This window comes from Rattus rattus, chromosome 1 (assembly GCF_011064425.1).
Source record: "Rattus rattus isolate New Zealand chromosome 1, Rrattus_CSIRO_v1, whole genome shotgun sequence".
Taxonomy (NCBI): Eukaryota; Metazoa; Chordata; class Mammalia; order Rodentia; family Muridae; genus Rattus; species Rattus rattus.
Genome location: NC_046154.1, coordinates 58,466,294 through 58,490,544, shown reverse-complemented (window position 1 = coordinate 58,490,544; position 24,251 = coordinate 58,466,294). Strand labels below are relative to the sequence as shown.

The window sequence follows — 24,251 nt, the reverse complement described above, 5'->3', positions numbered from 1 at the left end:
TCTCCCAGCTTCACTATGTTAGACATGGTTCCAGTTCTCCAGACAGCTTCATGTATTCATTGCTTCAGCCAGGTTTCCCATGCTCCCTTCTGGCCACCAGGAAGCTTACAAACAAATCTATTATAAAGAAACGCATGGCAGCTACAAAGGTTTCAGCATCAATGCAGTCATTGTATTCATGTTTCCACTTTGTTCTGGTTTTTGGTTTTTGGTTTTTGGTTTTTGTTTTTTGGGTTTTTTTTTAGGTTTAATCACTGTTTTATTGTTTTTCTTTGCTTTTTTTTGTTGTTGTTGTTTGTTTTCTTTTATGCTGTGCACTGATCCAGTGACTGATAGCTACCCATCCAACCCCTGTTTTGATTGCATGTACTAAAATTTCAAATCGCTTTAGAAGATAAAAACATACAAATATTTGAATGCATACAAATATGTTTTTGTCTCATTATGACCAATTTTATTCTTCACATTTCTGACTAACCATTTCTCATGATCTGAATAGTTACCCACTCAGTAGTGAGAATGTGGCAAATTACTAACACATTCAATTTCAATTCTTAAATTGCAAACAGTACTAACACCAGTACTCTAACAGATGGCTGCTGAGTACCAAAGGAATTAAAATTGTCAATATGTTTACCATAGATAAAAGGAAGGCCCTTGATAAAGGATAACCATTTATTATTATTGTTGTTATTATTATTGTTGTTGTTGACATTGTGTTACTCTCATTATTGTTATGATTAAAGCAGCAGTAACTCCTTTCAATACAGTAGAAAGTGTAGACATGAATCACAAATCAATCAGAGGCCTAGCAGTCATTTTCTCAGTGACTCAGATAAAAAAGTAAGTGGCTAAATCGAATTCTTTTTTGGGGGGAGAAAGGAAAAAGAAGAAAGAAGGACCTTCTTACACTGTTACTGCCAAAAACAAGCTTGTAACCTTCAGACCAGGTGAAATCCAATCCCTTCTTAGCCAATAACAAAAAAAAAAGAAAGAAAGAAAGAAAAGAAAAAAGAAAAACACCCTCTAGCTTTTTTGGCACTGACTTCATCAAAGCCACCCAAAACAAGCACAGGAAAGCCAAATGAACACCGAATCCGAACCTCACCTTGACTTTTTGGGTGCCAAGTTCCTGCTGTGTTGCCCAGAGTTCTTTTGGCACTGACACACACTATTTCAGGCCTCATATCCCTTGTTCTAGAGGGGGCAGACAGAAGGGACTTTTGGGTTGCACATGCTTTATTATTTACTAGTACATGGCACATACTTATCCACAGTATCTATCACCACAAGGACTCACAGATGAGGAAGCACACTCAGAAAAACAGTATATTTACTGTAGACAACGGTGGTGAGGCCATTGGGACTTCCGTGCACTGTGTCAAGAGCTTACTGTAAAGACTCTGCCAGACAGAGGGAACTAGGCAGCCAATCATTTTAAAACTAAAATCACAAGCAAGAACTGGACAGGACCTGGGTCCACCAAGAGACTCAGTCTCAACAAATAAAAGTGGAGACCCGTCAGTGAAAACACCCAACTTGAAATGTAGACATCTACACAAAGACACACACACACTTACCACACAAATAATACAATGAATGATTCAGGTGCTTATTATAAAAGAACTACTTGAGAAAATAGTTTTGATAGAACTCTTACAAGCTTGCAGGGGCATATGGTCTCCACCAACAAATATAGACAGTAAGACTCAAAAAAAGACACAGAGAGAGAGACAGAGGGAGAGACAGAGAGAGAGACATGCCCAAGGTCACAAGGTCACATAACTATTAAGAAGCATACATTCCAGTGTGACAGCCACAGTGTGTGCATGCACGATATTTCATGATGTTTATTTTAGCCCGGGTTAGCCACTGAAAGACCATGTGTTGGTGTCAAAATGCTGCAGAAGGTAACAGGAAGTGAGTATGTTCAGCATCCAGAGGCACTGGGAAGGGCCAAGGACCAACTCAAAAGTGAGCTGAACTGGGAGATAGAGTAGTGGCAAGGATGTGAAAAGCAGAAAGATGGAGAGAGAGAAACAATGGAAGGAGAGAGGGAGGGAGAGAGACGAATGGGGATGAAGAAAGGAGACAAAGAGGAGGAAGTGGCTGTGGCTTAGCAAGCATTGGCCCCAGATGCTCCTCCTTCTTGGTTTCATTTTTCAGCCCAGCAAAACCACAACTTACTAGCAGTACCTTGACTAATAGACACATCTGGCTAAAATAACATATAACATTTTGTTCATTACTGCACAAAAGCAGGAAAAAAGACTACAGAAAGGCCCTCTCAGAAATAACCAAAGCAAAGAGCAATGCTGAGGATGAGGACTCCACCCACACACTCCCTCCACAGTGGATTTGATTCTAAGGAGTTGTACTATCTAGGACAAAGCACAGACCCCCAGCCTTCTCTCTTAATCATGGTGGAGAACTAAGGATGGACAAGGGCATCATCATATATGCACAGGGATTCCCCTCCATACTGAGGGCCCTTTGGCGATCCTGTCACTGTGGTGGCAGGGGCAGGTGGACATGAAAAATGGAAGTACTTGTGAAGCAGAACCTTTATTATCTCTTTCTGCGAGCCCCTAGACCAAACTCTGACTCCAAGAAAAGGCCCCAACCCTACCAAAGGTGACAGGCAGGAGAGGAGCTGTCACTACTCTCTGCTCCTCCTGAGCATAAATAAGGAGACAGAAAAGGATCTGCCCCTCTGCAAGTGCTGACTTTTAGAAACAAGGTCTGCCTACCTAACCCACTCAGGAGCATCTGTCTCAATTCACAGGGCCTTATCTGTCCACTCAGCGGCTTTTCGTCCTCAGAGCTTGTTTGATCCAGATCCTGATTCCTTCTCAAATCAGGAGGCTAATCATCTCCCTAAATCCCTTTGAAGATGAGATCAAAATGACCACCATTTTGCCATACTGAGGTTTCACACCTAGCTCTCTTCATACCCACATACAGCAGCCACAAGCTCACACGCAGTGAGCATTTGTAAACGCACTCTCATGTGGAACATAGTTTATTTTTAGCATATGTAAGTGACTCAAATGTAACCATTGACCTAACACAGGCAGTGTTAGTTTGGGATAATTCTAGGACATTTCCATCAAACATGATTTAAATTCATAATGCATGCACTCAGCTAACATCCACCTCTTTGCAAAACATATATCCTACCCTAATTTCTGAAGCATAGCTTTTGCTCCCTTTAATTTACCACATAGAAGACACTTTCAGAAAGAGTTGGAGTACAATCTGAATTTTAACATCTCCTTTCAAATGTGTCCAATTTTAATGAATGGTCTTCACCTTGTATACTCACATTCCCATCGAGATAGGAAACAATGGTACTTAAGCAGATGCAGCAGAGGCAGAAGATAGATTCAAGATGTTTCAAGTATGCAAAATCACATGCAGATGTAAAAACATTATGTCCAGTCAAAGAGAGTTAAGAAAGCAATATAGAGAGAGACACCCAGGACTGGGAGAACACAAATAAAATCTAACTTGTAATTAACATACCGTGCTGTGACACCTGTTGCCTTCCATGATAAGAAGTCTGGGAGATCAAAGAAATGTCCCGCCTTATCCCAGCAAATCTCTCTCAAGTTCTGCCAAATTAAATATATATTAGAATCAATTATGAGGTTTTTTTTTCCCAACTCCTCTCCGCTTTCAAAAATGTTTCAAATTTTTCAAAACAAAAATGGAGCCAGCAATGTTCATGAAAACATCTGTTTAAGGGCTTGGGGGAGGGTGGTATAAAAGTAGTATTTATACAGGAAAGAAAACATGACAATTATTGATCCTTCCAAAAATGACCATAATTTTCCTTTTGTCCCCTTTGCAACCTGGCCAGGGAAAAGGCATTTCTGTGGATATACAACCCAGCCTCTTGACAAAGGCAAGAGGCTGTGCTTCAAAGACGGATTAAGAAGTTAAAAGCATACACTAGAAAAAAGCTACACTAGATACTCAAGGAATCTAAAATGTGCTTTGTCATGAAAATTCCCCACATATAGACTGGTACCAAAGGCAACTCAAAGAACTCCAGCCTAAGCCAGTGTATGGTCAAATTAAGAAAATGCTAAAACATATAGACATTTATTTTATTCCATATTGTCAAATAGCCAGATTTTTTTCTTGCTGCTGGGCTTTTCTTTGATCTATCAAATCTGTCTGGACAGTTCAGTCCTCACTTGCTGCTCTGTTCTTTCCCATGACTCTCATCCTCCTGTACATTGGGTTAACCTTGCAAACACTGGGGTACCTCCCACTCAAGGTTGTGCCTAGTTACACACACACACACACACACACACACACACACACACACACACACACACACACACACACACACTCGTTAGGGTAATATGGTAGTTTGAATATGCGTGGTTCAAAGATTAAGACTATTAGGAGATGTGGCCTTGTTGGAGGAAGTGTCACTGTGGGGGTGGGCTTTGAGACCCTCCTCCTAGCTACCTGAAGACAGTCTTCTATTTGCCTTCAGATCAAGAAGTAGACCTCTCAGCTCCTCCGATGCCATGCCTGCCTGGATGCTGCCATGCTCCCACCTTGATGACAATGGACTGAATCTCTAAACCTGTAAACCAGCCCCAATTATATGTTGTCCCTTATAAGATTGCCCTGGTCATGGTATTACTTCATAGCAGTAAAGCCTTAACCAAGATAGGTAATGCCCTTCATTTCTCCTGCTCTGGAAGCTCTGTGAGGTTAAGGATTTTGGCAGCTTTGGTGACCATGATACCTCTCCTCCTACGTACTGAATGGACTTTTGGCTGCTGAGTGGACATTCTTTAACTTTAGTCCTCTCATGATAAGCACGTGATTAAGCCAGCAATTGACATGTGACTTAGCTAAGTCAAGCACAATTGTTCTCCCAGGATTTTAAAATCAAGGTTGAAATGAAGCCATTCAAGCTCTGCCTGTGAGAGGAGCTCAATATTAGGTAAACCTGGAAAGGACGAAGCAGCTACTGTCTGCAAAGCTCCTAGAGTTGAATTGTAGAGACAACAGAAGACAAAGTCTACCTGGCACTCAACTGGCTATGTCTTCTTGCTTTTAACTATTCTTTGTTACAAGACACACAAAAAGGAATTTATCATAAGTTTGGGGTATTTCTGAAACCTAAAGGCAATGATGCAGACTTCAAAAGAACAAAGTGTGCCTGTGTGGTACAATAAAAACCTGCTGACCTATTAAACAGACTGCATAGCTTCCCCTTCCAGTCTCTCTGCTGTGACAGGGGCCTCTTACGGTACAATGACTTCCACCTGTGTGACTTGCCTTCTCTCAGCAATGCAAAATTGCTAGGAGTTATTACATTAATTTGACAGACATGGATCTAGCTTGTTTATATCCTCAAATGTTTACATGTTTATATCCTCAAACTGGTTTTTTCCTACTTACTGTCCCTTCTCAATTCTATTTTAGCACACATACCCATGTCCAAGCACTGCCTCAAGTACAATGAGGACATCGAAGGCTCAGGCATAAAAGCCAAAGCATTACAATCATTTTGTTTTCATTTATGTGAAAAGCCTCTGCTGAGAAGGAAATGAGTCTCAAATTTCTCTTTAGATATACATACATCTTAACATCAAATAACTCAGAGCTTAAGATTTACAAAATATTCCTAACACAGCAATGAACTTGTATAACCCTGTACACTTAACAAGTCACAACCAGATAGTAGCCTTTAATATTATGTGAGTCAATCTACCAGTATGCCTCTTGGACAGTCTCAAAAACCTATTTCCATGTGCTTTGTGGTTGCGGCAGTTGGCGGTCAGGGGAAAAGGCAGCCTCCTTCCTTAGTTCCAAAAATGCAAGACCAGTCACCATGCATCAAAGGCCAAACCACTACAGAGCAACCACTATTTCTAGTCAAAGCCAAACAATCACCCTGAGCTGAGAAAACAACTGCTTCTGTTAGGTTTTATGTAGGGTTACTAAAGGCCATACATGATGGCAATCTTCTGCCTGGAGCCATACCAATAGCTGCTGTGGACAAAGATATCTAAGCAGAACATCTCGGGGATTTGTTGTGTCCTGAGAGTAGGAGTGAGGAACCCAGGAGCACTTCCTCTGGAGCTCATCCCAGCCCTGTGGCTCAAAGCCAGAGACCCCTGTCTTAGTCCATCTGCATAGAACTAAATACCAGAATTAACATGCTAGAAAGCACCAGGCATCTTTACAAGGAACATCAGAAAGACTGTATGGGTTATATTTACATATTTAGGAATTAATGAAAAAGAGCCATGAATTCTAAAGAAAGAAGACAGAAGGGTATTTGGGAGGGTTTGAAGGAGAAAATCAGAAGAGCGATATTATGTGATTATATTATAGTCTCAAAAATTAAAAGAAATTTTAGAAAGAAGGAATGTGATCATGGAAGAGAATAGTTCCCTGCTTTCTCTGCAAATTTGGGTCTGTGGATTGGCCAACACAGAGAAGGGTAAAGAGCCTTGGTGACAGGGATTTGTCTGGAAGCTTGACAGTTGCTTGAGAGACTGGCTGGCTGGCTCTGAGGTTCCCATAAAGTTCCCCCACAAAGCTACTAGACTTACAAGGGTTTTGCCATCAATTGCTATGCTGGCCTGTGAAGATAGATTTCTAACTAGTTCTACATGGAAATCCCTTTGTCCTTCACCCTCCCCAATCACTACAGTCCCAGCTAAGGACTCACTGAATTAATCCTCTTCTTGTGTCCACAGAACCTAAATCAGAACTGTTACCATCTTGTTCCCTCCACAACGTACAACATTCTCCCAATCCTCTATCTTCCTTGATTCTCAGGACAATTCTCAGGGCAGGCAATATACAATTCCTGCATGTAAGTGGATGAGAACTGAGGGCTAGACTCCAAGAGCTGGTCCTTAAGTCATCTATGCCGAGTGCTCATTTCTAACATTGTGGAGCTGCGGCTGCCTGGGCTCCTAGCAGAGATATGGGTTTGCGGTCTTCGGAAATACCTTGATGAAGCTTCTGCCATGCCTTCCATGAGAAGAAAACAATGGCGGCTAGAAACCCATCCAAAAACATTTCAGAGACTCCAGTTTAACTCTTAAATGACTTACTTAGCTTCTACAGACTAAACCCAACCCCCATGCATACGCAGTCTATAAGTTAGAGAGCCACACAGGCCAACTGAAACTGTGTCTCAACTTGGGATATTTTAATCCAGTAAGTAGGAGCTCGAGATGAGGTAAAGAGTTAAATCATTCTGTCCTCCAGATAGCAAAGAACTAAAAATACCTGGTCTTTTCAAGAAACAATAAGTCAGCAGTGATCTGGGGTGTTATCACTTGGTGCTCGAGGTTCTGCATTCCAGTAACAATCCTTTGAGCTAAGCAACCCATTGCCTTGAAAGCAATCAAGAAGAGCTTGGTCCCTACCATTTATTACTTCCTAAAACCATAGCATTTCTTCAGAGGAGGCTGATACTCATAGCTCACATAGCTGTGCATCTCTGTAGCAAGTGGGGTCAGAACAGGATGCCCGAGATCCAAGACCAAGAGCTTGGGGCAGACGAGAGCCCTCCTGATGCCACTGCAGTGTGAGGTTTATGCTCTTTGTAGATGTTGAGAAGTATTGTAGGGAACAGAACAGTTCAGAAAGAGCACCAAGATGCAGGACAAAGTGGAAAAAATTGGGTTTAGTTTATTATTAATTGCAAAGAGATTCTGAGTTATCTGTGGTGTCCTTAAAATGAAAGGGGGTGGACCAGAGCTCCTAACCTCACACACAATAAATGATCCTGCCCACACACTCCAAGTTCCATACCATTCATGTTTTCTAGAACTACCTATGAAAATACAAAATTTTATTGTGGCTTTATGTTCAAGTGTTGAAATTGGAGCATGGACTGCCAGCCGAGATGTGGGATATTTCAGGGAGCCTGTTCCTCAGTGTCATCCTCAAGAGAAGACAATGCTGAAACGTGCAGCAGGTCAGAAGTCCAAGCAATAACTTCCTGGAATGAAAGAAATTATTGTGTGTTTCACACTCCCATCTATGGACGGGGAGCAAACACGAACAGTGCTTCTGGGCAGACAGGCAAATAAACTGGGATCTGAAGCACCAGAGGCATCTTTCTAAAAGCTAAGAGCTAACAATTCGTTCCTCTGTTAAAGCATCCAACAGCTCCCCAAGGCTAAGACTCAGTCCTAAGCCTAGCGTCTAGGGGTTCATCATTGTGATTCCTAGGCTGTCTTTCTGGGATCTTCTCCCAGGCTTCTCTGGTAACCTTCACTCTATCCTGACTTCGTATTTAAACTCAACACATTCTGCTCTTTACAGAAGCCTCCGATGTTTCTATGTGGACTGCTCTCCCACAGCCATCCCACCCCTGTGCCCCTGCTCTCCTTCTCAATCTCCTGCCCTTAATGCAAACACAGCTCAGACATACCTTTGCTGAGAGTCTCTCTTCCCTCGCTGTAACTGATTATACTGATTTTATAGTCATATACTCAAATCCATCTTCAAAATGACAACTTCTTTTAGAGGGCAAAGGACACGTCTAATTTGTGGGGAGAAACATGAAAAATGCTTCTAGAGATTAAGAATTTAAGGCTAGACATTGGAGCTGGAGAAAGATACCCAAAGGAAAGGTAATTAAAAATATGATGTATGACAATAATGTAATGACTTTGATACCAAAGCCTGGTGAGTCAGCCTCATAATTTTATCACACCATTTTGTGTGTGCTCATATATCTGTCTCTAATGAGTAATCACAGACAGGGTTCAAAAGAGAGAAGGGGCTTTGGGCCTGGAGTGGCTAGCACATGCTCCACGGGAACAAGACTTTACTTGGAACTGAAGACCAAGTAGACTACTTATGCTACTGCTAAGGGAAACTCCAAAGCAACAAAGAGACAATCCCAACTACAAGTGTTTGTCCCATCAGATATTTGTACAATTGACTTTCATGTGCTGTGTTTACATGCATCCTCTGCTCACTCACACTCTAGAGCTATAGAAAGCTAAACTAATCCACACTAGAGTTGACTTCCTAACCATAAGCACACTGGCATCTACATGGCAACTGACAGAATCCTAAATGCTTATCTGGTCCAGAAATATGACACTCCCATGTACCCTTGGAAATAAGATTGCCCTGCAGGAGCAAAAAATATGGCATCTGGCAACTCTGTGTTTGATTGTTGTCCTCACAACCTCCCAGCTGTGCTCCTTTAGAAAAATCAATTTCTCTAAAACTATTTCTTGATATCCCATACTACTATAACCTACCTCAAGGGATAGTGTGCAAATTATATAACTCAACGAGTCTTTCAATGCTATAATAGACCTACATAGTCTTGAAAGCATTTGATGATAAGTATGATTTAATATCTGTTCAATCATGTAAGTCAGAGAAGCATGAAATGTAACCTCCACTTTACAGATTATGAAACTAATGCTCCAATCACATGACAGGTAAGTTGGAAATCGGATTTTTGCACCTTTAACACCCATTCAGTGATAATTCAGTCTTCTACTTCCCCAGAAGTTTTATTTTTTTTCCTTTAATGGAGGACAGGAGAGAAGCCTATTGCCAAGAAGACAGAACTACAGCTGGATGTTCTTACTATGGAGAAGCAAGGGAGGCCTGAGTGTGAAAAGGCTTCGGAAACAAAGTCTTGGAGTAAACAAAAAAGGATGTAGACACATGGAAAAATGAGACATCTATCCAGGATTTCATGCTGGACCCCCAAGCTGTTTTCCTCATTGCTTTCCTTTCTCCTATATGAGTCCCTTTCTTTGGTGGATCTTAAAATATGGATGCTCCAAAGAGTATACACACGGCCACTTAACTCACTGCTTACATATGCACTGGGAGACCTCAATTACTCCTTGATTCCAGGGAACTTCAGAGTAAAGCACACTGAATCATATTCTACTTCAAATTCTCCTCAAAAGCGTCTCCTAGATGCCACACCCACCTCCAGACATTTCAATACAGAAAACCTGCTATCTTCCCAACTTGGCTTCCTCCTCTTCAGTTTTATGTCTGTTGGACCAAGAAGGCATGGTCTGTTTCTGCTTCTCTATGGATCCTTGTGCTCAGGTATCCTTTCTGCTTTAACTCTCAGTTCACTCATGAGCAGTTTCTACCTTTGCATCAGAGCTTTCTAGAGAAACAAAAGCAACTCTCTGGGCATGTGTATGCATGTGCATTGTCAGATGCATTCAAACGCACTCATCACTGAGGTCTCTACATCTGTGTGAAACACTCCATGAAACCGCACATAGGCTGAACTGGGTGGTTCGATGCTGTATGTGCCTATTTATTCTTCTTCGTTTCTGTTGCTACGAGAAAATATCCAGACAAAAAGCAGCCCAGGGTGGGAGGAGGGTTTATTTGGCTTCTGATCCCAGGGTCCAATCATTTGGGGGGAAGTTAAGGTTGAAATGAAAGCATCCACGAGAGCAAAGCGAGCAAGCAAATCCTTCCTTGCTGCTCAGGCTTCCTTGCTGCTCAGGCTAGCCTCTTCTCTCAGACAGTTCAAGGCCCAGTCCAGGAGATGGCACCACCCACATCCAGGGTGGGGCTCCCAACACAATTAACAATCAAAATAACCCCCAATGATATGTCCATAGTGAAACCTAGACAATTCTCATATAAACCAGTTGGTTCTTAGTTGTGTCGAGTTGGAAAGAAAAGCTAAACATCACATCTATAGTACCTGGTGAATGTCCCTGTCCCTGCTCTTCCCATGAGCTGTTCACTGTCTGTCCTTCTCATTACATTAAATCCCCTTAAAGACAGAACTGTGGTTTTACTGTAATCGGTGCCTAGGATCTGGCATTGTATATGATGCACTCTAGCTGAATGAAAGAATAAGAATGAATGAGCAGAGATATACTAACTAAATAACAGTTTGTGGAAATGAAAATAAGGAATGAATGGATACATGAATGAGTAAGTGCTGTCCTAGTTTCTTTCCTTTTTTTCCCCTTCCATTCAAGTTAATGGCTTTTCTCATTCTGTTTCAGGAGCAGAAACATATTCTAGCCAAGCCTGACTGCCAGGAAGACGAATTTCTCTTCTCCGGGTGAGTAGGTCTTTTGGAGAAGTTTCGTTGTAATTGGAAAATGGATTCATTCACTTCCTGGCATGGGTTCTTGGGTCAGCACAGCACCACTCCATGGCTGCCAAGCAGCAAGTGATGGAGGGGGGCTGCAGTGGGAAAAGAGCTGCATCAGATTGGAGGACTGTAGGACATCTGAGGACAAACTATCAGTTCTCATCAAGCTCAGACACACACCCTTCTTCCCCAAAGATTCTGACCCTGCAATTTTACTGCTCCCCAGCCTTGAAAGGGGCTGTTCTTATGCATTCTGTGGGACTTACTTGGGAATAGCCTTGAAAGGTGGCTGTTCTTATGCACTCCGTGGGACTTACTTGGGAATAGCCTTGAAAGGTAGCTGTTCTTATGCATTCTGTGGGACTTACTTGGGAATAGCCTTGAAGGGTGGCTGTTCTTATGCACTCTGTGGGACTTACTTGGGAATATGCAGCCTTACCGTTCATTTATGCAAGAGGGCTCCTCCATCAGTTCCCACTAGGCATACACAAAGGCCACAACAGATGTTACCTCAATGCTCAAGCAAAAGTAGGGGATGAGAACGTCATAAAGTCTCCCCCAATGATGGGTTCATAGCAATCAGACCACACAGAAAGCATCTCTTCTAAGATATATCTTGTATGGTTTCTCAAAGGCCTTTGAAGAAGGGCGTTGTGGCTAAGGTGAAACAGTCCTAGCTTACATCTTAACCAGAATTCCGAGTACCTGGCTACACATCAGCCAAGACTGTCAGAATCAGTTTCATTGGTTGGGGATTTGGCTCAGTGGTAGAGCGCTTACCTAGCAAGTGCAAGGCCCTGGGTTCGGTCCCCAGCTCCAAAAAAAAAAAGAAAAAAAAATCAGTTTCATTGCCAGTATAAGGGTTTTTTGCACAGGGGGGAGGGAGGTGGTGTTGGGGAGGGAACTACTGATAATAACTCTAAAGATAGAGATAAATTATAATCTCTTCCTAAAAATGAGCTAAGAATCTAGCAGGAGAGACAAAGGCCTTCATGTTACTTAAGAACAGCAAGAATTGTGAAGAGAGATATTTACTTAGTGTATGCCAGAATAGCAAACAAAAAACATGTATGGCCTCACTGAATGAACCCAGGTCAGAATATTATGACTTAAACATTGCAATGAATGAAGAACATGAGACTCATATACATTTGGTGACAGAACTATTAAGAGCAGAATCAAGGTTGATTTAGAATAGCCAAACTCCAAAGATGGAAAAATGTGGTGGAGTGGAATTAGCATTCAAATTAATTAATCATTTCAGAAGTGTTCCCTGAATACATACTAAGTATTGTTCTAGGCAGTTTACATATTTACTTATGTGGTCTCTCAGCAGACCTATAAAACACACACACACACACACACACACACACACACACACACACACACACACACACACACACAGTTAAGATATTCAGTAATTGTTATAGGACATGAATTTGACAAAGAGTAACTGCATCGGTTGTCAAAGCCAGGAAGCTAGGAAGTGGCACTAGAGCTTGCTGTGTTCTCTTGCTTTCTGGCTCTGGAGCCTATAAAGTGCTGGGAGGTACAACTAAAGAGGAAGCTTGGAGATGATTGCAAATTTGTAAATTATTTTTCCTTTACTTTTATTGTATATATTCTGTACGGTTGTGCACCATACAAGTGAGGTGAATGCAGAGGTCAGAAAATGGATACCCTAGCACTGAAGCTACAGATGGTTGTGAGCTGCCATGTAGGTACTGGAAATTGAATCTGGGTCCTTTGAAGGAGAAGCAAATCCTGTTAACCACGAGCCATCTCTCCAGCCCCTGATCACAAAATTTTGCTCACAATCCTCAAGTTGGTTAGGAAAAACACGTGAAGTACTCCAGGTAGCTGCTCAAGTTCTGACATACCTGGTTTATAACGCACAGTATGGCCATCAAGGGAAGCACTGCCATCAGAAAAAAATGAGTATGAAGGGCAGGTAAAAGTGAGGAAGAGAGATGGAGGGAAGTAGAGACTATGCCAGGGCCTGATAAGTTCTTGTCAACTGTACCCATGAACAAGGAGAAGAAACTGTGAGGCGGTTAGTCAGAGAGATGTTTCCTAAAATCAGTAAGAAATCGGAAAGGAATGGGAACCACCATTCCCTGAGGAAAGGGTGACTGCATGCATGCAGCCTTAGGGAAGTTGGAACAGCAAGCACCTCGTAGAGATCCCAGAACTGAACAGTCAAGAGGAAGGAGGACCAGCTCCCACATACATGTCTCACAAAAGGACAAAGACCAGAGAAGAAGAAAAACAAATAGAATAGAAGATCTACATAGGAAAAATGAACAACAGAGATTAAGTAGGAAGAAGGAGGCCAAATAACGACAGAAGCAAGTGGACAAAAGACAACAGGAGTACAGGGTAAGGAGAAAGAACAGCTTAAGCATGAGATATGAATAGAATGATAGGAAAAACAAGTAGAAGACAATGACAGAGAGAGTATGAAGAAGGAAAGAGGAGGAAGAGGAGGAAGAGAAGAAGAGATGAAGAGGAAGGAAGAAATCCTGTGAGAAACAGTGGGAACATAACAATGTCTTCAAGGAGACCATGCGTGGGGAGAGAAGGGCAGAAGCCTGACTTGCTCTCAGCCTTTCCTTTAAACAGATGAAGTCATGTCTGATGTCACCGTCTGAGTCAAACGCCCCTCAGAAGGAAAGGTGGAAAAGTCTCTATCTTGTAATTCAGTCCTATCCCCATGAATGAGAGGGGCTAACTCACTGCTTTTTTCCTTGGGGGCACTGCGTAGCCTATTCTCGAGATGTGTGCCATAGGAGAATGTCTTGCCTGCTCAGAAAGGATGCTTCAGCCATGCGAGTGCTCAAAGCTTGTCCTTAGAATTCTCAGGTTTATGTCCTTGTAGCAAGAAAACGGGAAAGTGGGTGGCAAATAGCTGCTGGCTTTTCTCTCACTCTGGCTAATGGGCAACTGGAATCTATATCATGATGTTCCAAAAGGAAATTCCAATTATAAATAGACCACCAAGGACCTTGACTACCCAGGGCTTGTCCACCTGACAGGTACTCCTGCCCTAACTCCAGCTTACTCCCTGGGCAACCTCCCTGTCCTGGTCCCTTTAGCTTGTGAGCTCTGTAAAACTTGAGTACAACCTGAAACCAACACCCCCAGTTCTACCACTCAGTGACTGCAGTGGGTCTGCCCATCCGCCTTTCTCACTGCTTCAGATAGGACCTGAGGCCTCCTGTTTAAATAGGAACTGAGAGTGCTATTTTGGCCATATCCTATCAGAAGTTACTAATGGGCTTTTCTTCATCTTGCTTCCAAGTCTGAAGAACAGACAGTAACCTCTGTTTCAAAGAGGTCAGAGTCTTTTTACTGTGACTCATTTGGGATCCCATTTCATAGAGAATCTTGATGACTTTTGCTGTAATAGAGGTAAGTGCCCCCACAAAAGCCCATAAAGGCAAAAAGCACGGTGACCAGGCTGTGATTCTGTTGTGAGGTGATGACTTTAGGAGGTGTGTCCTCATAAAACATAGATAGAGCACCTTTTCCTTTTCCTTGAAAACAAAAGGGGGACTTTATTTTTAACTATGTGTATATGATGTGGGGGTGCATCAGCATTCGGGTGGCTGCGGAAGCCAGATACCCAGAATTCCCCTGGAGCTAGAATTTCAGGTAGCTGTAAGCTCTCTAGCATGTGTGCTAGGAACAGAATTCAAAATACGTCATACTCTTATTAGCCACTGAGCCATCTTCTCAGCACCTCTTTGGCCTCTTGACTACCATAAGATGAGTATTTTCCTCTGTCATTTTCTATATGATATGCTGCCTTGCCACAGGCCCCAAAGCAATGGCCACTTAACCATAGGTTGAAACTTCCAAAGGCATGAACCAAAATAAACTATGTGTCACACACACACACACACACACACACACACACACACAGAGAGAGAGAGAGAGAGAGAGAGAGAGAGAGAGAGAGAGAGAGAGAGAGAGAGAGAGAGAGTCTCACAGAGGTACAGTCTCATGTAGCTCTGGTTATCCTGGAACTTGCTTTTTAAAGACCAGGCTGACCTGGACCTCACAGAGATGTTTCTGTCTCTGACTCTGTCTCCCAAGTGTTGTGATTATAGGTATGAACCACCATGTATGGCTGTCTCAGGAATTTTTCTAAGAACAGAAAGGTGACTAGTGTACTTTTATTATTAATTAACAAAAAAATCTTTTTAAATTGTTTTAGTTTGGAGAATAGCTTTTTTCTTAATGAGAGTTTATTTTGAAAATAAAAATTTCAATCAAATTTATACTAATACCATCCAAAATAAGGTAATATCTGTTGATAGTTTTTCTGATTAGATGGCTTACAGAACTTTCTAGAATATTCACATGTGAATGCCCCTTACTAATGAATGTCTTTGATTTAAACCTAACTAAAATTATAATATTATTATATTGTCTTTTATTTTATAGTGTTAACAAGCTATAAATTACTAAACCTGCTAAAATTTACAGGTATCCATCCTTCCCTAAAAGCTGTCCGGAAGATGAAGCATAATTTTTGTCAATGCCTTGTTCCTTGAAAAATGATAACCACATCAACTGTACTGTTGGATTAGTTAATTGGGTCCAGAAACAAGCATATCAAAAATATATCCCAATAATCAACTCTTTTGATATCATCAGCACTGCCACAAACAACCAAGAGTTTGCTCTATCCCCTCTGATTCCCAAAGTCCCAGGGACTCCATTTCATAAACAGGAACCTCAGGGCCTCAAGCATCTGAGCTGCCCACATCACAGGACAATGGGAAGAACTGGAGAGAAATCCTGGCCAGGACCCTGAGGCCCACTCCAATAACCACCACTCAGCTGCTGCTTCCAAGAACTGGGGGGGTGCTTGATAAATACTTCAAAGGGTGATCCACTCTCTTTCAGGTCTCAAGACATGACTCTGGCCTCCAGACAAGGCCAGACCCCATGCTGAATACCAAGACGGCCCCTGCCTTGCCCCACTCCTCTCTGGTGTTCACGAAATGCCATGCTGAAGGACTCCAGAGGTCAAATGCCAAAAACATAGTGCTAGTCCATGGACAAAAATTTTCACTTATCAGTGGTTAAATAAAAATGAAAGTAATAATAGTAAAATAAAGTTATGTATTAGTAACATAAGCATTATGGATGCTATAAATAATTATTTGAAGAGAGACTCTACCTCCTTATTTCTTTAATTTGGGTAAATTTCAGTACTTCAACATATCACTACTATGGGAAAAGTCTATCCATCACAGAGTTTAGACCACTTAGCAATGCTATAAGAAACAGGCAGTACAGTGGAGCCCTGACTTAGGAAATTCTCTAATGACCTTGGAATGCATAACTGTGGGGCATTTTTGAGTCAGAAGACATGGACCACTGAGACACCCCAGAAGCCACTCTGAAGGGCTCCGTTAGAGAGTGTGAGTATGGGTTCAACAGTGCTTCCCTCGGGGATAAGACTGCCCTCCCAGGCTCCACCCAAGGCACTTCCCCTCCAAGCTGCAAGATACATTAGACTTCATAGGAGTCCTTGATCTCGCTTGCAATTCAACCAGCAAGACAGCCACAGCCCATTGCTCAGAGACAAGCCTGCAGTGACATCATAGCTGCAGTCCTTTCAGGGCCCTGGAACAGAGAAGGGGCAAAGGACTAGTTGAGCTATTCATCCATTCTTTCTGTTTACATATTTTGGGCAGAGCGTAAAGGAGAAGAGACAGGGCTTCTGAGAGGTCCCTGTATTGTCCTGCGGTACGTAAGAGAGTTTCCGGGCTGGAATTTATGAGTAGAAGGAAACTTAAGACTATATAACGCCCAAGGATAATCCTCTAAATGTAAGCCTAACTTTGGCTCTAAATTTTGAAAATATACTACCTTTTTGTTTTATGGTTTGTATAATTTTAGGTGAGACAGAAGTGTTACATGGGATCCAAATTGTTCAAATAATAACTGGCTCTCTAAACATTTTTTCTACCTTTATTAAATTGGGTATTTATTTACATTTCAAATGTTATTAACATTTTTCAGTCATTCTGCTGGAGTATAAAATAGAAAACTAAAAGAGAGCTTATTTAGCATGAGTCAAATAAATTTAGGGAGCAGCTCAGGTTTATGGTTTCCATGTTATATGTTTCTTCAATGTCTGTTTACAGGAGACAGTCCAGGGTAATACTACAAAATACAAAGCTCAAATGCTGAGATATCTGGTCCGGTGCCCAGAGGTGTAGAACAAGTATCCTAGAGAAGACTTTTAGATTAGCAGATGAGTCTTAGCTTCACCTGGAGAAAAATGGGGAAAAAATTAGGGGGGAGGCAGTCATTCATTACCGAAGTACAAGAGCATAACAGAGGGGCCCAGGACCCTAACCTCCTCCCCAGCCTGTATCACTTCACTTGGAAGATAGGCCCATGAGTGTGGTGACAGGCATGCAGCCAAGGCTGAGCCCAGGTGAAAAGGGTCTATTATTCTCCAACTTCACTTTCCATAACGGAAAGAGAAAAGAAAGTTAGATCGAGCATGCAGCATATCTTTGCTTTGGAATGAATTTACCCAGCCATAAGAAATGGCATAATTCACAATTGAATGCCCTCACCCATACTTCATGAATATGAGGATTTACTGTGTTATTACCCGGAGCTACTCAGCCGAGCTCTAGATATGAGGCAGCCCATGGATAAATTGGATACGATGAAGTGTAATTGTTCTGAGGGTAAGGATAACACAACGGATGCTGCACAGGACACAGAGCAGGGCACCGCTCAACACTAACGGGAGAACGCCAGGGATGGCTGCCAGGAGAAGGTGAAGCTGAGCCTTAGGCAGTTAATATGCATTTAAGTGAAGTGAAAATTGTTATAGGTTTTCCAGAAAGGGAAAAAAAAAAACCTAAGCGAAGACCCGGAGATGTGAGATATTCTGGCACAGACTTACAGTCAGTGAGCAAGGAATTCACAATCTGGAAGGGTTTTCCATTGTGCTCAGCATCTGTCCTATGAAAAGTAATGATGGAGTCCTTAACCATGATCCCATAGCCTGAATTTCAACTGCGAATGCCTGGAGGGGAGGGCTGAAAGGAAAATGACTAAGCAGACTGGGTGGGGCCTGCTGTGACAGAAGGGACGTGAGCCCTCTAACATGACAGGCGAGTCTCAGACCCGCCATTCTCCGGCACGGTTGTGTGGGCCTGAGACTGTGAACTTCTTTTTCCAGACTTGAAGGAAATCTATATTTTTATGAGAATTTTCTTAGTTCTTAAGTATTGGAGATACTCAAAATTGTTCTTTCCCAAATATACAGTGAATCAAATAAAACTCGTCTGGGGGCCTGATTCAGTCTTGTGGCAGCAGGAGAGACAAACGATTGATTTTAAGAGCAAGCAGTAAGGGATGAAGGTTGGAGCCTAGGAACTGTGGACAGGCTGAGCCTAGTGAGGCTCTCGCACCAGCTCATGCCTTTCAAGGGTGTCGTGGAAGCCTTGGGGGCCTCCTTGAATGTACAATGAGGTGAGGACACAGTTATTGAGGAGCTTACATGAAATCCCTCAGTGATATTTAGGAAAATAGGGCCCAAGAAGAAAAAAGTTCCCTTGTTGAATAAGTAGTAAGTGTTATCAACCGGAAATCTGGCTGTGTCTACACGGCTATCTTTTCATGGGCAATTACCAAGAAGCAAAGAATGGAACTGCTCTTACCATAGCCAAGGACTCTAAAGGACAGTGTCCCACTAGTGACACCTTCCTTCTCTACAACTAGTCCATTTTCTGCATGAATGCTTCCTCTAAAAAGATGTATATAGAAGCTGCACATTCAATATTTAATGTTTTTCTCTTTAATAATATAGAGTGAATGTTGGTGTGTGTGTGTGTGTGTGTGTGTGTGTGAGAGAGAGAGAGAGAGAGAGAGAGAGAGAGAGAGAGTGTGTGTGTGTGTGTGTGTGTGTGTGTATTTACTGTGTACCAAGCATAGTATTGTGCCAGGATGATTTTTCAAGTCATAAAACAGATTGTGTCACATTCATGCTTAAAACCTATCAACCATATCCTACCACTGTTAGAATAAAGTCTAAACTTCAGGTCAGGGCTCTGAGGTTATGCATGCCATGCCTGGTTCTGAACACACTACAGACTCCTAGGTTCCTAGCTCAGACAGCCCACCCTTGCTAAACTCCTAGGCAGACTTCATGAGGTGAGTTCTTCTGTGCCAGGAATCCAATGCCCTTTACTGAGAAGGAAAATTTCTCAGCATTCTGCCCCAATGAAACTAACCAAAAAAGTTGAATCTAGCCACACCAAATCCTCCACAGCATTCTCCAGAAAATAAAACCATTGATAAAACCATTGTGTGTGTGTTGGGGGTGGGGGGGGTATTTCCTTGTCCATTTGCTACCACTCTAAACTAGATCTCCAGAAGCTATCTAGGTCCTTCCTCTCTTATTTACCTGGGGACCCCCTAATATCATCACAATGCCTATCACACAAGGACCCTCATTAAAGGTAATATGAGCCCACCACCCCACCACTGCTCACAGCTTTAAAGCCTCTGAATTCTGCTCCCGAAATCTTTTCCTGAACATGTTCATGGATAGCCTGACAGAAAAATGATTGAAGAAACAAAGTATACTGGCGATGAGCTGTATTCTGAATAAAAAAGTCAAAGTTCCAACCCCAGCCTGGTCATTTCCAAGCTGAGGGGCTTCGGGCAAACTTCAAGTCTCTGTATTTATGTCCTGATACAGAAAGGATGGTATTTACTTCATAGGATGGTTGTAAGGATTAGAAGAATTAACAGGAATGAAAATGCTTGGAGGCACTAGATGCATAGCATCTCATTTATTTATAGGCACTAACCGCTGTCTTCAACTACTTCCTGGTTCTGTTCTCTGAACTCAGTTGACCTATACATTTCTCTTTACTCAGGCTAATTTCTTAACAGCATAGACTGCTTTTCAGTGTCTGTACAGGTTGATGAAGGTGCCTAGAAAATATGGGAGGGGAACAGAACCCATGACAAGGCTGTTGGTGTGAGTTTCCTTACTGGTCAAAGAACATAAATCATTTAACTCTTTTGAATTTCACCTTCCTTATCTATAAAATGAAGTGAATAAAATGTATCCCTTAAGGGTATTGTGATGATAATAAAATCATCTTTGTGAATAAAGTATTTGTAGCACCAGCGCTGGAGTTACTGGCAAAGTTTAGGGAAATCAGGGAGAATATTCTCACTGATTGTCTGCCCTGGGCTCACTCATGGTTGGCTGCCTTTGTGCAAGTGTCACGCACAGCAGATGATCACACCATGACTGGACCAGTTTGGTCCTTTCCTCCTTCCTATTTCCTGATTGTCTCTGACAGCCTCACATGTTTTGCTTAACTACTAAGCAGGAAGCACACCTCTCATAAAACATTCACCACCCACAAAAGCTGGTCCATGAAGGAAGACGTTCTAGTGTTTAGAATCACTCAATCATAATAGACAGTATGTAGCTGAAATACCCATCACAGGAGAAAAAATTACAAACACAATGGCAGAAAAATGAAACTATTATGTAAACATCTACTATACAAACCAATTTCCGAACATCTCACTAAATTAAAGTAATTCTCCAAGGTCAGCATCATCATAGAGGCATCAAAGAGTTTGTTTACCTTTTCCAGGGTGCTACAATAGGTTAGATGAAGGAACAAGATTTAAACACCATACATCTGGCTTCAAATTTTAGACACATTTTGTTGTCAATAGTGTAGAACTTTTCTCTGTCTCTTAAAGTTCTTCAACATCTGTATTAGCTCCAGTACCAAACAGGAATGGGGAGAATTAGGCCTGCATGTGAAATTTTAAGCTATCCTAAGGAAGAAGAGTGTCTATGACTGTGACATTTAGAGAAAAAATTAAAATATTTCAAGAAATAAATACATTTTATCTTTCATGAAGTTTCATAATTAGAATAAACCTATCTAGAGAGAAAAATAAGATGCTATTTCAATAAATGAATACATTTTTATCTTTCATGCTTAGAATAAACCTTAAGATAAGGCTTACTAAGTCATCAAGAAGAATGGAATAATCAGACCAGGAAAGGCACCAGCAAGAGCTGACAAGACTCTTAGTAGACAGGAAGGGCTAGATAACTGTCCCGCAACCTGTGGGTAGCAAATGATCGTTTGGGGGGTCAAATGACCCTTTCACAGGGTTTGCCTGAGACCATCAGAAAACACAGATATCTACATTATGATTCATAATAATAGCAAAATTACAGTTATGAAATAGAAAGAATTATAGTTTTATGATTGGGGGTCACCACAATATGAAGAACTGTGTTAAAAGGTTACAGCATTAGAAAGGTTGAGGACCACTGGGCTAGAGTTTAGTGAGACCTTTGTTATGCCCAGAATGAGTTTCTTTCTGACAGTTTCTATTTTAATATACTCAACTGATACTTCCTCAGACAAAAGGAGTTATCAGACTACCATTCCATACCCCAACACCCAGGAACCTCTCTGGTCTCTACATGGGCAAGGAAAGGTGCATAAGAACCAACTAGGTCTAAGAAGGTCCTGCACTCATTTCTTGATGTACCCTGAGGCAAACAGAAACATGGAGCAGGGATGGAGGTGGGAGGGATGAATTTGTTTTCTTCATTGGGGACAATGGCAGGAAAAGGAAGTGACTGAAAAGTCAGACTGCAGTCTCTCAGGTGTCCTAGAAAGGCCCAGCTACTCATGCCTCATTAACACTTAACACGTCAGGCTCAGTTGTTACCTGTCCTGACCTTCTGTAGTCTCTATCTTGTATCCCCACAATATTTCGTGGTAATAAACACAGGCAACTCCTGCTGCGCTAGGATGGCAGAACTTACTTTACAGGTAGCCTTCATTAAGATAAAAGTCAGAATTACTGAAGCCAAATGAAAATCTCAGCTGCTGGGGCTTAGAAACATTTTCCTTTGATCGGACAATTCTTATTATGAAGATGCACTTCAACCTTAATCATGCAATCATTAAATGTAACAGACATGATTAAAATGCCGTAATACAAAACTAGATCCCAGTGAGTTTGTCCATGAGCTACATCTGTCCCAGAACACCCCTTTTGACTACTGGGATATCTAAACTCCAAACTCAGCCTGCCTCCCTGGGACATGGGAACCCAGGCTAAGGACAGAAATGACCTCATTATGAAAGAGTGGTCATCTCCCATCACCCTCACTATCCTGTGTTGTCTCTAAAGCTTCTATGACTCGTGGTCTGTCTACCCTGCCTTGTCTAATTCTGCCCTCATTAGTTCTCACCTGGAACACCTTATCAAGTCACTGAAATTATTCTAAACCTATGTGTTAAGCCCTCTAGCTAAGGGTTATGGGAACAGCAGTGAACAAATAGATTGGAACTCCATCCACCTGTAGATTACTATGGTGAGAGGAAGCAAACACAATAGGAAACCATCATGAGAACTGACCTAAAGCATGTGAACTACTATGGTAAGATTGTACCATTGGGAAGAGCCTTCTTATGTGAGGGAAAGGCTTTTGAAGGCGGCACAAGGAACAGTAGAGAACTAGTCACAAAGGAGAGTCAGCCTCGTGGAAAACATTCTAGGCAGAGATAGAACATCTCAAGACAAATGAGATCAGCAAATATTTTCTTTCCAGATCGAGAAGAATATATTTTGTTTTGCAGGCTCTTCAGATGTAACAAAAGAGTTGCCCCTGACATACAACAATGAAAGGCCATGGCTGTGTTCCAGCAAAGCTTTAGTCACAGCCACCAATCTTCACTTCATTGTCACATGTCACTAAATATTCCTTGGATTCTTCCTCAACATCTGAACATGTGAAACACTTTCCTAGATCCCAAGTTCCCCAGTAACGTGTCAAACAGACAAGCATAGGGCACGAGAGTACAATCTGCCATCCCCTAACCAAGACTGAGGTATCGAAGAATCCGCTGTGTTTGGGGACCTCTGACTGGATTCCAGTGTATGAAGTAAAGTAAGCAAGGACATAAATGACATCACATACTATCTTCTAGGCCAGGATGTGTGTGCTGTTATTTATCCTAGATGCAAAACCACTAGAGTCTTCCATGGTGAGTAAGAACGCTCCAGCATTTAGGCACACATTTTCTTGCCCTATTCAATCCTCCCATCCCTTCCAAAGTTATCTAAGACATTCCTTTTCCTACTTTATAACCATCAACCAGACTGCATCACCAAGGTAAACCTATAGCAGGCTACTTACCTAACCTCTTCCCCAGTTACACTCACTAAAGTCCCATCTCTCCCTTCCAAAACTATATCATAGGATATATCCATAAAAATCCTTTCGGTTTTAACTACTAGACAAAGCCTCCATTTGTGGCCTAAGACTCATGACAAACTATTGGCTTCCAGAAAGAGAACTTTTTCTCCTGGAGTATTTTACATGTCCCTACATCACTGTTCTGGGACTGTCTTCATCCAATGGTTCCATTTCCATCCATCCCACTCCCCAACACTTCACTTCCTGTATGCCATAGACTCTGTTCATGTAGGCTGAGACTTAGTTTTTATTGTCCCCACTTTTCCTGGTGTCTCTCTGGCATTTGCTGGTTTATAGCAGGAACTCAGCCAGGACTTAGAAATAAGGAATATCATAAGAATAGAGAAATGATCTAGTGAAGTTATCAGTGAGTAAAGGCATTTGCTGCCAAACCAAACCATCTGCCTTGGGACTTACATGGAAGAAGGCAAGCACTAACTTCTAAAATTTATCTTCTGACCCTTATACATATGTCTGTGAATGGTGTGCCCACACATGAATATACAAATAAAATAAAAAATAATAAAAGTTATTTAATGTGTAGACAAATGGCAGCTTACTGAACTTAGGAGCACACACTCACATTCTTATCTGAAGCTATCCAACATTCCTGTATCCCCCATCAGTAAATCAAAAAGGAAGTTACCCCTTTCTGATTCCCCAAAATGGCATGCTTTTCTTCACGGTACAAGAGCTAAGAGAAAAACTGAGAGAGGCTTTATAAATCCTCAGGCCAGCAGCATCTGCGTCACCCACCAATCCATTGGAAATGCTCTCATTATCAGGCCCTGCCCCGGGGCTGCTGGAACAGAAGTATAGTCTAAAAAACTT

General features: G+C 41.9%; 1 protein-coding gene across 1 annotated transcript in view; it reads right to left on the bottom strand.

Annotated features, from left to right (window-relative positions):
- The window catches only part of Fggy (FGGY carbohydrate kinase domain containing), a 364,908-nt gene that overhangs the window by 289,291 nt on the left and 51,366 nt on the right, over positions 1–24,251 (bottom strand). The window contains exon 5 of the mRNA XM_032901907.1: positions 3,526–3,614. Within this exon, the coding sequence (XP_032757798.1) occupies positions 3,526–3,614 (89 nt within the window). The remainder of the gene's footprint in view (positions 1–3,525; positions 3,615–24,251) is intronic.